This window comes from Muscardinus avellanarius (genome assembly GCF_963383645.1).
Source record: "Muscardinus avellanarius genome assembly, chromosome: 19".
In the NCBI taxonomy this organism is placed as follows: domain Eukaryota; kingdom Metazoa; phylum Chordata; class Mammalia; order Rodentia; family Gliridae; genus Muscardinus; species Muscardinus avellanarius.
The window spans coordinates 44,541,684-44,555,360 of NC_137805.1; the positions used below are offsets into that span (position 1 = coordinate 44,541,684).

The window sequence follows — 13,677 nt, forward strand, 5'->3', positions numbered from 1 at the left end:
AAAAAAAAAAAAATAGTACCATACCAAAAAAAAAGGGAATCTGCAGCCATTATTTAAGCCACATGGTGGTACATACCTGTAATTCCAGTACTTGGAAGGCTGAGACAGGAGGATTGCAGGTTTGAAGCCAGCCTCAGCAGTTTATCAAGACTCTCAGCATCTCAGTGAGATTCTGTTTCAAAATAAAAAATAAAATAGGGCTAGGGGTATATCTCAAAGTTAGAATGATCCTGGGTTCAATCCTTAGTACCACACACACACACACACAAAGTCTAAACCCTAAGGAGAATGCATGCAGCCAGAATTTTTGTTTAACTAGTTATCAAATAAGTAATATAGAAGAAAGAGCAGGGATATAGCTCAGTGATAGAGTGCTTGCCTAGCAATATACAAGGCCCTGCGTTTGATCCTTGGTATGACCAAAACCAAACAAACAAACAAAAAAATCTTATACATATGAACTGATCAGAAAATTCAAAATAGTTTGTTAGGCCAGTTTCTTTTCTTTTTTTTTTTCTTTTTTTTTTTTTTTTGTGTGGTACTGAGGATGAAACCCAGGGGCATTCTACCTCTAAGTTGCACCCCCAGCCCTACTTTTTATTATTTATTTTGATGAAACAGGGTCTCACTGAGTTGCAAAAGGCCTCACTAAGTAGTAGCTGAAGCTACTACTGATCACAAACCGCGATCCTCCTGTCTCAGCCTCCCAAATGCTGGGATTATAAGCGTGAAACACCACGCCTGGCTTGTTAGGCCAGTTTCTAAATATTGCTGTATGTCAAATAACTTTTGTTTTTAAGTCAGGGAAACTTCTTGTCAAAGAACAGTACAACTGAATCATGAGGTTAGCTCATGCAGTCACTCTATTTAGTTTAGTCCCCTGTCCTAATGTTGAGTGCTATTTACTGAGCACCTACATTGTGCTAGGCACCACGCTACACTCTGCAGAGATAAAACAATTGAGGTTGCCAAGCAGGGAGTCCTTGTGTTAAGAGGGGAGTAGGAAGCACTGAAGCTGGAACAGTCCATGTGTCCTGGTGTGCTTGCACCAGGCCAGGTTCAGCTTGGAGCTGAAACCAACGCAGGAGAAAAGGAGAACTGAGAGACTGATGCAGGGAATGCTAGAGGTAGTATCGGCTGGGTTGGCAGCAGTCTTTATGTAAGGAGTAGGAGCAGGAGTTTGAGATGAATTTATTTAGAAATTCAAATTCCATCCCACCCTAGTTTTTATATGAAAGGCCTTGTTATTCATGGTGTAGAGTATTTGAAAAATCAGTCACACCCAGAAACAAACCCACCTGTTTAAATTTGAGAGAGGGAACAGAAGAGGAAATTATTCTTTAGGACTAAGTTCCTCTCAGACCATTATGTGGACCCTTCGGGCCTGAGTTTCTGAGAGTCCATAGCGGTTAAGAAGGTAGAAATAATGAGCTCCGCGTAGGAATGGGATGTCCCAAGTGAGGCCCGCTCCCTGTGAATCAGTGTTTAGGCCCATAGCTGACTGGCCCTTGTTGGGAAGTCCTCGCAGTGCTCGTACACATGAGCACAGGTGGCTGGACAGGGTGGTCCTAGATGTCCTTCCAGCCTCTAACACAAAATGTTTTTGTTTTGTTTTGTGATACTGGGGATTGAACCCAAAGACAGTCCACCTCTGAGTTACAACTCCAACTTTTATATTTTACTGTTTATTTTGAAACAGAGTCTCCCTAAGGTGCTTTGGGCCTCGCTAAGTTGCAGAGCCTGTCCTCCAACCTGTGATCCTCCTGGCTCAGTCCTACAAGTACTGGCATTGTAGGCATGTGCCAGCACGCCAGCTTCAGAATAGTTTGATAACCACCGAGACATGGTGGATCTACTCTTGAAGTTCTGTTTTCTCAAAGTTTTTTTTTTGTGTGTGTGTGTATGTGTGGTACTGGGGTTCCTGGAAGCCCTTCTACCTCTGGGCTACACTCCCAGACCTATTTTTTTTTTTTTTTTTTGAAACAGGGTCTCTCAAGCCAGCATGGTTGGCTTCGAACCTGCGCGATCCTCTTGTCTCCGCCTCCCAAGCGCGGGGATTACAAGCGTGCGCCACCACGCACGGCCTTCTCAAAGTTTTTTCAAGCCCTCTGCAGGCACTCATCCCTCCTGGAAAGATATTGTAGCGTACAGTAGGTTTGCCTGGCATATCACATTAAGACAGAAAGCAGAGTAGTTGCAGAGGCTCAGGGGACAATGTTGAAACCCTGCAGCCAACCAAAGGGGCTACTTTACTGGGCCTTTGGATTCTGAGTATCAAGAGTGCAGACCAACTGGATGAGGTTGGCACCCCAGGGATCCCAGTGCTTGGGAGGCTGAGACAGGAGCATTGGAGGTTCGAGGACAGCCTTGACAATGTAGCTAGACTCTCAGCAGCCTAGTGAGACCCTGTTTCAAGGAAAAAAATAAAATAGGGCTTGGGGGTGTCTCAGGCGTAGAACTCGCCTGAGGGTTCAATCCCTAGTACCTCAAAAATAGAGTAAATAAAATGAAAAAGGTCTGGAAGTATAGCTCACTGGTAGAATGCCTCTGGGTTTGATCCCTAGTAGTGAGGGGGTGCTGGGGATGGGCTGCGGAAACTAAGCAGTTACGTTGCGTTTTTAAAAAGCAGCGGCCAGGCGTGGTGGCACACGCTTGTAATCCCCGCGCTTGGGAGGCGGAGACAGGAGGATCGCGCAAGTTCGAAGCCAGCCTCGCTGGCTTAAGAGACCCTGTTTCCAAATAAAAATATGTAAAAATAGGTCTGGGAGTGTAGCCTGGAGGTAGAAGGGTTTCCAGGAACCCCAATACCACCCAAAAAAAATAAATAAATAAAATAAAAAGAAATTTAAAGCCGGGTGTGGTGGCGCACGCTTGTAATCCCAGCATTTGGGAGGCTGAGACCAGGAGGATCGCGGTTCGCGGACAGCCTCAGCTACTTAGTGAGGCCCTCTGCAACTCAGTGATACCCAGTTTCAAAATAAAGAATATGAATTGGGCAGGGGTGTAGCTCGGAGGTCAGATGCCCCTGGGTTCCATCCCCAGACCCGCAAAAAAAAAAAAAAAAAAAAAAAAAAAAAAAAAAAATTTAAAAAGCAGCGCTGTGTGTGTGTGTGTGTGTGTGTGTGTGTGTGTGCGCGCGCATGTATATGGGAGGGGGGTGCAGGCAAGCAGGCAAACACTAGGGATTAAGCCCAGGGGCATTCTACCTCTGAATTATACCTCCAGCCCAATTTATTATTTTTTTTTCTTGGTACTGGGGAAGGAACCCAGGGGCATTGTACCTCTGCGCTATACCCCCAGCCCTGTTTTTTTTAGTTTTTTGTTTTTTTGTTTTTGGTTTTTTTGGTACTGGAGGTGGAGCCCAGGGACTTCTACCTCTGGGCTACACTCCCAGACCTATTTTATATTTTATTTGGAAACAGGGTCTCACTAAGTTGCTGAGAGCTTCACTCGTAGCTGAGGCCGGCTTTGAACCTGCGCAATCCCCCTGTCTCAGCCTCCCAAGTGTAGGGATAACAAGCGTGCACCACCATGCCTGGCTTTAGTTTTTAAAAAAATTTTTTTTGAAACAAGGTCTCACCAAGTTGCAAAGGGCCTCACTAAGTAGCTGAGGCTGTCAGCAAACTACAGTCCTCTGGTCTCTGCCTCTCAAGTGCTGAGATTACAAGTGTGCCCCACCACACCTGGCCTCTCCAGCCCAATTCTATCGATTGGTTGATTGATTGATTGATTGAACAACTAGGGATTGAACCCAGGGGCATTCTATCTCCATAGAGGTGCCCCAAACCCTATTATTATTATTATTTTTTTTGTACTGGGGATTGAACTCAGGGGCATTCTACCTCTAAGCTACACTCTCAGCCCTATTTTATTCTTTATTTTGAAATAGGTCTCACTAAGTTGCAGAGGGCCTCACAAGTTGCTGATGAGGCTGGTCGCAAACCTTCAATCCTTCTGTCTCAGCCTCCCAAGTACTGGGATTACAAGCATGCATCACCACACTCAACCCAATTTTATTTTTATTTTGAAACAGGGTCTCTCTAGGTTTATGAGAGTCTCACCACTTGCTCAGACTGTCTTTGAACCTGTGATCTTCCTGTCTTGGCCTCCCACACACTGGGATTACAGGTGTACTAAACCATGGTATTCTAGGGAAGCTCTTCTTTACAGAAGAGAGCCAGTCTATAAATGTAGGAGTATAGCTGAGCTTGGTGACACATGCCTGTCATCCTAGTACTTGGGAGACTGAGACAGGAGGATCACAGGTTTGAGGCTGTCTTCAGCAACTTAGTGGAAGGTCACCTAGTGAGACCCTATTTCAAAATTAAAAAATTAAACAAGACTAGGATTGTACAGAAGTAGAATGCCCCTGGGTTCCATCCCTAGTACCAATATATATATGTATGAGTGATAGAATAGCAGATTGCCAGTGAAACTATTGAATCTAGCAAAGATCATCAATGGATGCTAATATCATTAGGTGAATGGTTTTTGGAGAACAGCACATTTTCATTTCATGGTGCCAAAATAAAATTCCTATTCTCTACCCTCTAAATAATTTGCTACCAACAAATGGAAAAATATATCTTTACAAAGAAATGTTTTTTTGTGTGTGTGGTACTAGATATTGGAACCAGGGAATTCTACCTCTATGCTATACTCCCAGCCCCGTTTTATCTTTTATTTTGAAACAGGGTCTCACTAAGTTGAGAGTCTCACTCAGTAGCTGAGGCCAGCCTGGAACCTGCGGTCCTCCTGTCTCAGCCTCTCAAGTAAGTACTAGGGTTACACGCATGTACCAGAGCGGCCAGCCAAAGCAAGCTATCCATTCACATCACTTACAGCAGCACAACCGGACAGATACACTTCCGGGAGTGATGCAGTTCAGGGTACACACATTGACTTTCAGATATTCTTTTTTTTTTTTTTTTTTTTTTTTTTTTGCGGTACTGGGGATTGACCTCCAAGCTACAACTCAGCACTATTTTTTATTCTTTATTTCGAAACAGGGTCTCACTAAGTAGCTGAGGTTGGCCACGAACCTGCGATCCTCCTGTCTCAGCCTCCCAAGTACTGAGATTACAGGCGTGCACCACCACGCCTGGCTAGAATTGTTAATTTCTTATTCCCACCGGGTGTGGTGGGATAATAGTATTGTGATATGAAGGAAAATGTCTATATTTTCAGTAGGTACATGATGTGTTTTGGGGAAAAGTGTCGTGTACAACTTTTAAATAAATCAGCAAAAATAAATTTATATATTTAGATAAAAATAATATGGCAAGAACTCTGGGTATGGTGGTGCACACTTGTCATCCCAGCATTTGGGAGGCTGAGACAGGAGTATCCCAGTTCGTGGACAGCCTCAGCTACTTAGTAAGGCCTTTGCAACTCAGACCCTGTTTCAAAATAAAGAATAAAAAATTGGGTTGGGGTCTAGCTCAGAGGTAGAATGCCACTGGGTTCCATCCCCAGTATCGCAAAAAAAAAAGTAATATAATACAAGCGTAAATACATATCAAGTATCTTGAATAGAACCTGATAAGAGCTTACTAAATCATACCTGTCATTATTAGTATTCAGATATTCTCTGAAAGAACATGGCCACCAGTCTGTAATTACATGGGCCCATAATGGAAAAAGAAAGTTAATCCTTATTTGGAGTCAGAGGAACTTTTAGTTTGCACATCCTCTTTTGACACTGAACACTTGCTCCCATTCTGCTGGTAGTTCCTAGAGACCGCAAAAGGCAGATGGTGAACAAGCCCTGTCTCATCAGTGCTAGTTGAAGCTTCTCCTCCCGATGAGGCATCCAGGGCAGAGCTGCTGCATCTGGCTCCCCTGTCAGCCACCGAGGAGACTTGTCCTTTGAGCCCATCTGGTTCCCTCCCAACTCTGCTCTTCTCTGACCTTGGCTTGGAGCCTAGTTTCCAAATTAGAGAGTTTACAGTGTTCTGACCTGGTCACACACAGAATCAAACAGAGCCCTGACGCGCACAGGGTGAAGGCAGGACAGCCAGGAGAACCAAGTGCAGGGGGAGCTGAGGCCCTGAGGCTGGCGAGGGCATCGCTGGGGTTGCTGAGACGCTGAGTGTAGCCCAGGAAGCTTCTAGTTCCCGCCTCCCTTTTGCTTGTGATTCCGAAAGCCTTACGCTCACTTGGGTGGTTTGAGGCTCTTTTCTCTCAAGAACAGTGACAGACACCAGGGGAAATTACCTTGTGAGTGCCTTTTGTGTTTGCTTTAATCCATTCTGACCTTTTCTTGCCTTTGAAGAGAAAAAGTGAATCCTGTGATTTCTATACTTTATGGAGCTTTAGGGCAGGTTGCATGACACTAGGTCACCTAAAGGAGCCAACCCCAATGAGGTCCTTCTAGACAACTGAGTTCCTCCCCAGGCCTTCCCTGGGACCCGATTTGGAGTCCTCACACTCTGCTCTTTCTTGTCCCAGCAACTTTCTCTTGCCTCTGCCGCTTCCAGGGCGCCAGGGTAGCAGTGGCAGTGCTGTTAGCTTCTTTTCTTTTTAGAACAGGTAAAAGTGAGGGTAAGAAGTTGCTTGTGCATTTACAATAAACTTTCTACCCAGTTTTGTTGCTTCTAATATACCTACCACGTAAAATATAGCCCCTGGGTCTGTCTGTCTCTGTCTGTCTGTCTGTCTGTCTGTCTGTCTGTCTCTCTCTCTCTCTCTCTCTCTCTCTCTCTCGATCGCTCTCGCTCTCACTCACTCTCTTTTTTTTTTTGTTATTGTACTGGAGATTGAACTCTGGAGCATTCTACCTCTGAGCTACACCCCCTGCCCTATTTATTTTATTTTATTTTTTTGTACTGGGGATGGGATCCAGGGGCTTTCTACCCCCCAGGCTACACTCACAGACCTTTTTTATATTTTATTTTGAAACAGGGTCTCACTAAGTAGCTGAGGCTGGCTTTGAACTTGCTAATCCTCCTGTCTCAGCCTCCCAAGTACTAGGATTACAAGCGTGGCGCCACCACATCTGGCTTTATTCTTTTTTTTTTTTTTTAAAACAGGGTCTCACTAAGTTGCAGAGGGCCTCACTAAGTAGCTGAGGCTGGCTGCTAACCTGGATCCTCCTGTCTTAGCCTAAGTACTGGGATTACAAGCGTGGGCCACCATGGCAGGCTTGATATTTCCCTTTTCAAACCATGAAAGAAAATGGTTTCTTTAGAAGAAATATTTTTCTTCCTAATGCTTTAGAGATAAATTTCTCCTCTTCTGAGGGAAAGAGGTGTATGTAGTGCAGTGGTAGAGTTCTTGCCTAAGCAATTTGGGAAATTGCTTCCTCTTCCCTAATTTTTTTTTTTTTTTGTGTGTGTGGGGGTATTGGGAGTCGAACCTAGGATTTTTCTACCTCTGAGCTATATCCCCACATAATTTCATTTTTATTTTGAAACAGGGTCTCACTAGGTTGATGAGAGAGTTTCACCACTTGATGTGGCTGTCCTTGAATCTGCGTCTTCCTGTTTCAGCTTCCCAATACTGGGATTATAGGCATACACCATGATGTTCAGTAATTATGTGTGTGTGTGTGTGTGTGTACCGAGGAGCTACACCCCCCAGCCCTATTTTTATTTTTATTTTATTTATTTATTTATTTGGTGGTACTGGGGTTCCTGGAAGCCCTTCTTCATCCGGGCTACACTCCCAGACCTATTTTTACATTTTTTATATTTGGAAACAGGGTCTCCTAAGCCAGCGCGCGTGGCTGGCTTCGAACCTGCGCGATCCTCCTGTCTCTGCCTCCCAAGCGTGGGGATTACAAGCGTGCGCCACCACGCCCGGCTTTTTTATTTTATTTTATTTATTTATTTGCAGTACTGGGAATGGAACCCAGGGTCATTCTACCTCTGTGCTACACCCCCAGCCCTATTTTTTCTATTCATTTTGAAACGTTCTCACAGAGTTGCAGAGGGCCTCACTAAGTAGTTGAGGCTATCCTTGAACCTGTGATCTTCCTGTCTCAGCCTCCCAAGTACTGGGATTACAAGACTTCACTACCATGTCTGACTACTTCCTTTTATTACTAGGTAGTTTTTCTTTTCAACAGGGTCTCACTGATTTGTAAAGGGCCTCACTAAGTAGATGAGGCTGTCCTCGAACTGAGATCCTCCTGTCTCAGCCTCCCAAATGCTGGGATTACGAGCATGCACCACCACGCCGGGCTGTTTTTTGTTTTTCATCCTTTATTTTGAAACGGGATCTCACTAAGTTGTGGAGGCCTCACTAAGTAGCTGAGGCTGGCCATGAACCTGGGATCCTCCTGTTTCAGCCTTCCAAGTACTCGGATTCCAAGAGTGCTCCACCACACCTGGCTTAACCCCTCTCAAGTGCTAATGTCTCTCTTGTTTAGTTGGAGATGCAGCACAGTGGTAGCCCTGCGTATTCTAGCGTGGTCTTGCAGGAAGGGCCTTTGTGTTTAAGCTGATGGCGTCTGTCTGTCCTGAGCGTCCCTAATGTCCTGTTCTGCCTCTCTCCTAGCGGGAGTACATACCCGTGAGAGTGAAGAGCAAAGCCTTCTGGATATTCTCTTGGGAGTATGCCGTGATGTATGTGGGGAGCCTCGTGGTAATCGTGTGCCTCTCCTTCTTCCTTCTCAGCTCCTGGGATTTCATCCCTGCAGTCTACGGCTTCATGTAAGTAAAGCCCTCATTAGAAAACTCTGCAAGTGATTTTGTTTTCATAACTCCTGATGAAATCAGGCGGAGAGGGCCAGAGGCAGCGTCTATAGCAGGGGTCGTCAAACCTTAAGGGGCCTCAGAGCTCCTGTAGGACTCGCTAAACCCTGAGTGCTGGTCTGACCCGAGGCCCTGATGAGGCAGCACTGAGGCGGGGACCAAGAATTTGCAATTCTCAAGTTTTCCGGTGCTGCTGGTGGTGCAGGAACATACTTTGAAAATCAGTGCTCTAGAGCACAGGTTTGATTCAGTGAAAGAAAAGAGCACCCTTGAAACATCCAGAGCAACTACCACACTCCAGATTGGAGTGTGAGTTCAATTTCAAAGAGGAATGGATATGTTTCTTTACTGCAAGAGTATCTCTGACGTTTTACTTTGAAGCCACCTGGCCAACTGCAGACCTTTAGAGAAGGTCCAGATAGCTACACAGTATTTGCAGCCTTGCCCAAGTGTATGTTCAGGAATTGTGCAAACATTTTCTTTTTTTTTCTTGGTGGTACTGGGGGTGGAACCCAGGGGCTTTCTACCTCCGGGCTATACTCCCAGACCTATTTTATATTTTATTTGGAAACAGGGTCTCACTAAGTTGCTGAGAGCCTCACTAAGTAGCTGAGGCTGGCTTCAAACCTGTGCAATCCTCCTGTCTCAGCCTCCCAAGCGCGGGGATTACAAGCATGCACCACCACGCCCGGCTTGCAAACATTTTCAAATCCTTGGTGTCAGCTCTGTGTGCGTGCTAAGGGGCTGGTTGCTGCCTAAGCCGCGAGGAGCTTGCAGCCCAGTAGGAGAGAGACTGAAACCCGTGAGGGTGAGAAGGGAATCCAGAGTTAGAACCCCATGTGGCTGCTGGTTGCTCCCTTGTGTTGAGTCCTGCCCAAGCATAACGATGACTTATTCGCCGGGCGTGGTGGTGCACGCTTGTAATCCCAGCATTCGGGAGGCAGAGACTGGAAGATCGTGGTTTGTGGACAGCCTCAGTTACTTAGCGAGGCCCTGTTTCAAAATAAAGAATAAAAAAAATAGGGCAGGGGGCGTGGCTGAGAGTTCTAGTGTCCCTGGGTTTCATCCCCAGTACTGCAGAAAAGAAAAAAAAAAGACTTACTTCAAGTCCTTTATGCTCTGCCTCGGATAGGAGTTCGTGATGCCTGCTAAAGAGCTCGCCTGGCTTTTTGCTGAGCCAAAGATTCTGTTATTTACCTCATGTCATAGGAAAGGAAGTAGAGTTGCCACAAAAGGTATAGACCTCTGTCAGGGAATTCTGACAGAACCTATTACCTGTCTCTTCCTCTCTGTTCCCCAATTCTTGTCCTTTTCACATTGTGATTGAGATCACTTTCTTTCTTTTTTTTTGGTGGGATTACAAGCATGTGCCATCATGCCCAGCTTGGGAGAACTTTCAATTGTATGGGTTTTTTTTTTTTTAATAAAAAAAAATTTTCTTTTTTTGCGGTACTGTAAAATCAAAATTCTACTGTAGGGGTGGGGATGTAGCCAGTGGTAGAGCATTTCCATAACATGCTTAGAGGCCCTGGGTGCAGTCCTCAGCACTGTAAAACAAACAAACAAAACAAGTGTATGATGTAAACTTTTAGAAGAACCAATTTCTGTGGTATTTAACTAGACAAAAAGTCTTCAGGCTGGGTGTGGTGGTGCTTACTTGTAATCCCAGTACTTAGGAGGCTGAGACAGAAGTATCACAGTTTCAAAGCCAGAGACACTCTTCAATTTAGTGAGACCCTGTTTCAAAATAAAGAATAAAAGCCAGGCATGACACCTGCTTGTAATCCCAGACTTGGGAGGCTGAGACAGGAGGATCGCAGGTTTATGGCCAGACTCAGCTACTTAGGCCCTTTTCAACTCAGTGAGACTGTTTCAAAAATAATAAGGTGGGTGTGGTGGCACATGCTTGTAATCCCAGCATTCGTGAGGCTGAGACAGGAGGATCGTGGTTCGTGGACAGCCTCAGCTACTTAGTGAGGCCCTCCACAACTTAGTGAAACCCTGTTTCAAATTAAAAGAATAAAAAATAAAACCAGGGCTGGGGGTGTAGCTCTGAGGTGGAATGCCCCTGGGTTCCATCCCTAGTACCACACACACACAAACACAAAAGTCTTCCAGTTAAACATTAATTTCTCAAATGAGCTCTGGGACCCTGGGTATACTATCAGAACCTTCTGCTGGTTCCAGAAGCCCCTAGAATTCTCAATGTAGGCACTCTGTCTTCTGGCTCCTGTTGTAGAAATGTAGAACAAGAATGGGGAGGAGCAAAATCTTTGAGCTTATTCCTTTTGAATCTTTGGAATGACCAAGATAGATATTATTTAAATCTTCCTTCTTCTTTATTACACTCCTAGGTAACTCCTGATTGTAAACTGTCCTAGGCAATAAAAGAGTGGCTGCTCTCTTGACTTCTAGGATAAATCCTTGCCTAGTTTCAGATTTGTTTGGCTTAAGCCTGGTATGGTGTCCCACGCCTATAAATCCCAGTACTTGGGAGGCTGAGACAGGAGGATTGCAGGTTTAAGACCAGCCTTAACAATTTAGCAAGATCATCAGCAACTTAGTAAACTTGTTTCAAAATAAAAAATAAACAACCTGGCGCAGTGGCACATGCTTATAATCCCAGCATTTGGAAGGTTCAGATGGGAGGATTGGGGTTCGCGGACAGCCTCAGTTATTACTTAAGCCCTTTGCAACTCAATGAGACCCTGTTCAAAATAAAGAATAAAAAATAGCTGGGAGCCGGGTGTGGTAGCGCACGCTTATAATCCCCGTGCTTGGGAGGCGGAGACAGGAGGATCGTGCAGGTTTGAAGCCAACCTCGCTGGCTTAAGACACCCTGTTTCCAAATAAAAAATATAAAATAGGTCTGGGAGTGTAGCCCAGAGGTAGAAGGATTCCATCCCCAGTACCACCAAAAAAAAAAAATAGGGCTAGGGGTGTAGCTCGGAGGTAGAATGCCCCTGGGTTCCATCCCCATACCCCCCCCAACCAAAAAAAAAAAAAAAAAAACCAATAATAATAAATTTAAAAAAATAGAAAGGCTAGGGGCATAGCTTGGTAGAATACCCCTAGTGCCACCAAAACAAAACAGAATTGTTTGGCTTAACTAATATTTATTATGGCTTCTTACTCTCTGTGTCTCTAATGTACCTGGAGAATGTTTCACGTCCTGATCTCTATAGGAAGGAAGTTGTCCTCAGCTGCCAGCAGTGGCCCAACTCTTGAGGAGAAAACAAGGGAAAGCAGATCATTTGTAACTTTTTTTTTTCTCCCTGTGTTTTCTTAATTCCAGACTTTCTGTTCCAGATCTCACTCCAAACATTGGTCTTTTCTGGTACTTCTTTGCAGAGATGTTTGAGCACTTCAGCCTCTTCTTTGTCTGCGTGTTTCAGATCAACGTCTTCTTCTACACCATCCCATTAGCCATCAAGCTAAAGTAAGTGGGGGACCTGCTCCGCCTGTGCCTTCATAGGTGCTCTTCAGACGGAGCTCCTGCCATCAGGCTTATGCAGCCTCTGCTCAAGGATCCCTCTCCTTGGTCACCTGGGGCGCCGGGCTCACTCGTGAGTACAGGCTGTGTGCACGTACAGTGTGCTTCAGAGCCCCGATTGCACTTTGAGCTGCCCAAGCCCATTGCTGTCAAGCCCACTCTCCATTCAGGGAAGCAGGGGCTACACTGTGACATCTTTGGAAAAAGTGGATCTGTTTGGAAGTCTTCCGTCATCTGCCCAGGGCTGTTATCTGGAGGGACTGGGGATGGATTAGTTAGAGGCTGGCCACCTATAGCTCTGTTTGATCTTCTGATTATTTTCCCAAAAAGGGATTATCTGTGGAGTTATTTGTAGTATAGAAGACCTAACATGTGAGCTTTCGCCATCCCAGGCACCTTTCTAGGCTTTATGAAACAAATCATACCTAACTCAGAGACTTGAGAGATCTCTGAGAATCTTAATGCTGTTATCTCCTCTCATAGATGAGGAAATGGACGAGAGAAAGGTAGAATGAGTTCCCTGTTCACACTGCTAGTAAGCAGTGGGGCTGGAATTCAAGTACAGGTTTGTCTGGCTCTTGAATCTGCGCTCTTCCCATTGTACCGCTGCAGGCTGCTGAGGGAGAGCACTTTCAGTAACCCCAGAAGTGGTCACCCTCCTGGCTCAGACCCCGGCCTCTGAGGCAAGCCTTGCACAGCAGGCATCCAGGTTCTGTGCAGAAATAGGCTCTGTGCACGTACTTAGGTGTTGCTAAGGAGGATCTAGAGCTGGCCTCTTCCTGTTCGCCTCTCTCCAGCACTCATCCGGCTCTTGGGGGAGCATGGAGGCGCACTCTGTCTCCGTCCTCCCTAAGCAGGGCTGCGAGGAGGGCTGTGGAGCACTCAGGAGATCAGTGCCAGGCAGCCATTAGGAGCTCTGGAGACAGCTCCATCACTTAAAGATGCAGGCAACTTGCTTCACTTCTCTGAACCTCAGTTTTCTCATTTGTGAAGTTCAGGAGACAGGACTGCCCACCTTAGGGGGGTGGTTACAACGTGGCAGGACCACCTGAGATGATGCCAGCTTCTCACAGAATTTAGCTCAGAGTGAGGTCTGAAGATGGGAGCTTTGCTATCCCTTATTATTAAATTAAAATTATGGTTCAACCTGTTATTAATTTAAGGTATCAAGAATGCCAGTTCCAGCCCCAAAGAACTGAAAAGCTTTTTGTAGCATTCAGTTATCTTTCTGAACTTGAAGGGCCTGCAGACCTCACTGACCATATTGTCAGAGAGCAAAGTGTCAGCCAGAAAGTACTTCCTGCCCTGGGCCCGTCGTCATAGAAGCCCTTGGCAAGGGAGGCTGCCTGGTGGCTGACCAGCAGTCACTTGAGCCTGGTAATAAGGAGCTGACGTCATTTGTTTTCTCCCTCCAGGGCTCCTAGGGGAAGGCCTGGACTGGTAGAGGCAGGGGTGGCTGCTGATGGGAAGTGTCTCTGTGGGCTGGTT

At 45.7% G+C, this 13,677-nt stretch overlaps 1 protein-coding gene across 1 annotated transcript in view; it reads left to right on the top strand.

Annotated features, from left to right (window-relative positions):
* Nucleotides 1–13,677, top strand: part of PIGU (phosphatidylinositol glycan anchor biosynthesis class U) — a gene marked incomplete at both ends in the record, with an annotated part of 98,890 nt that overhangs the window by 44,788 nt on the left and 40,425 nt on the right. The window contains 2 exons of the mRNA XM_080716412.1: nucleotides 8,500–8,654; nucleotides 11,992–12,135. Coding sequence (XP_080572538.1) covers nucleotides 8,500–8,654; nucleotides 11,992–12,135 — 299 coding nt within the window. The remainder of the gene's footprint in view (nucleotides 1–8,499; nucleotides 8,655–11,991; nucleotides 12,136–13,677) is intronic.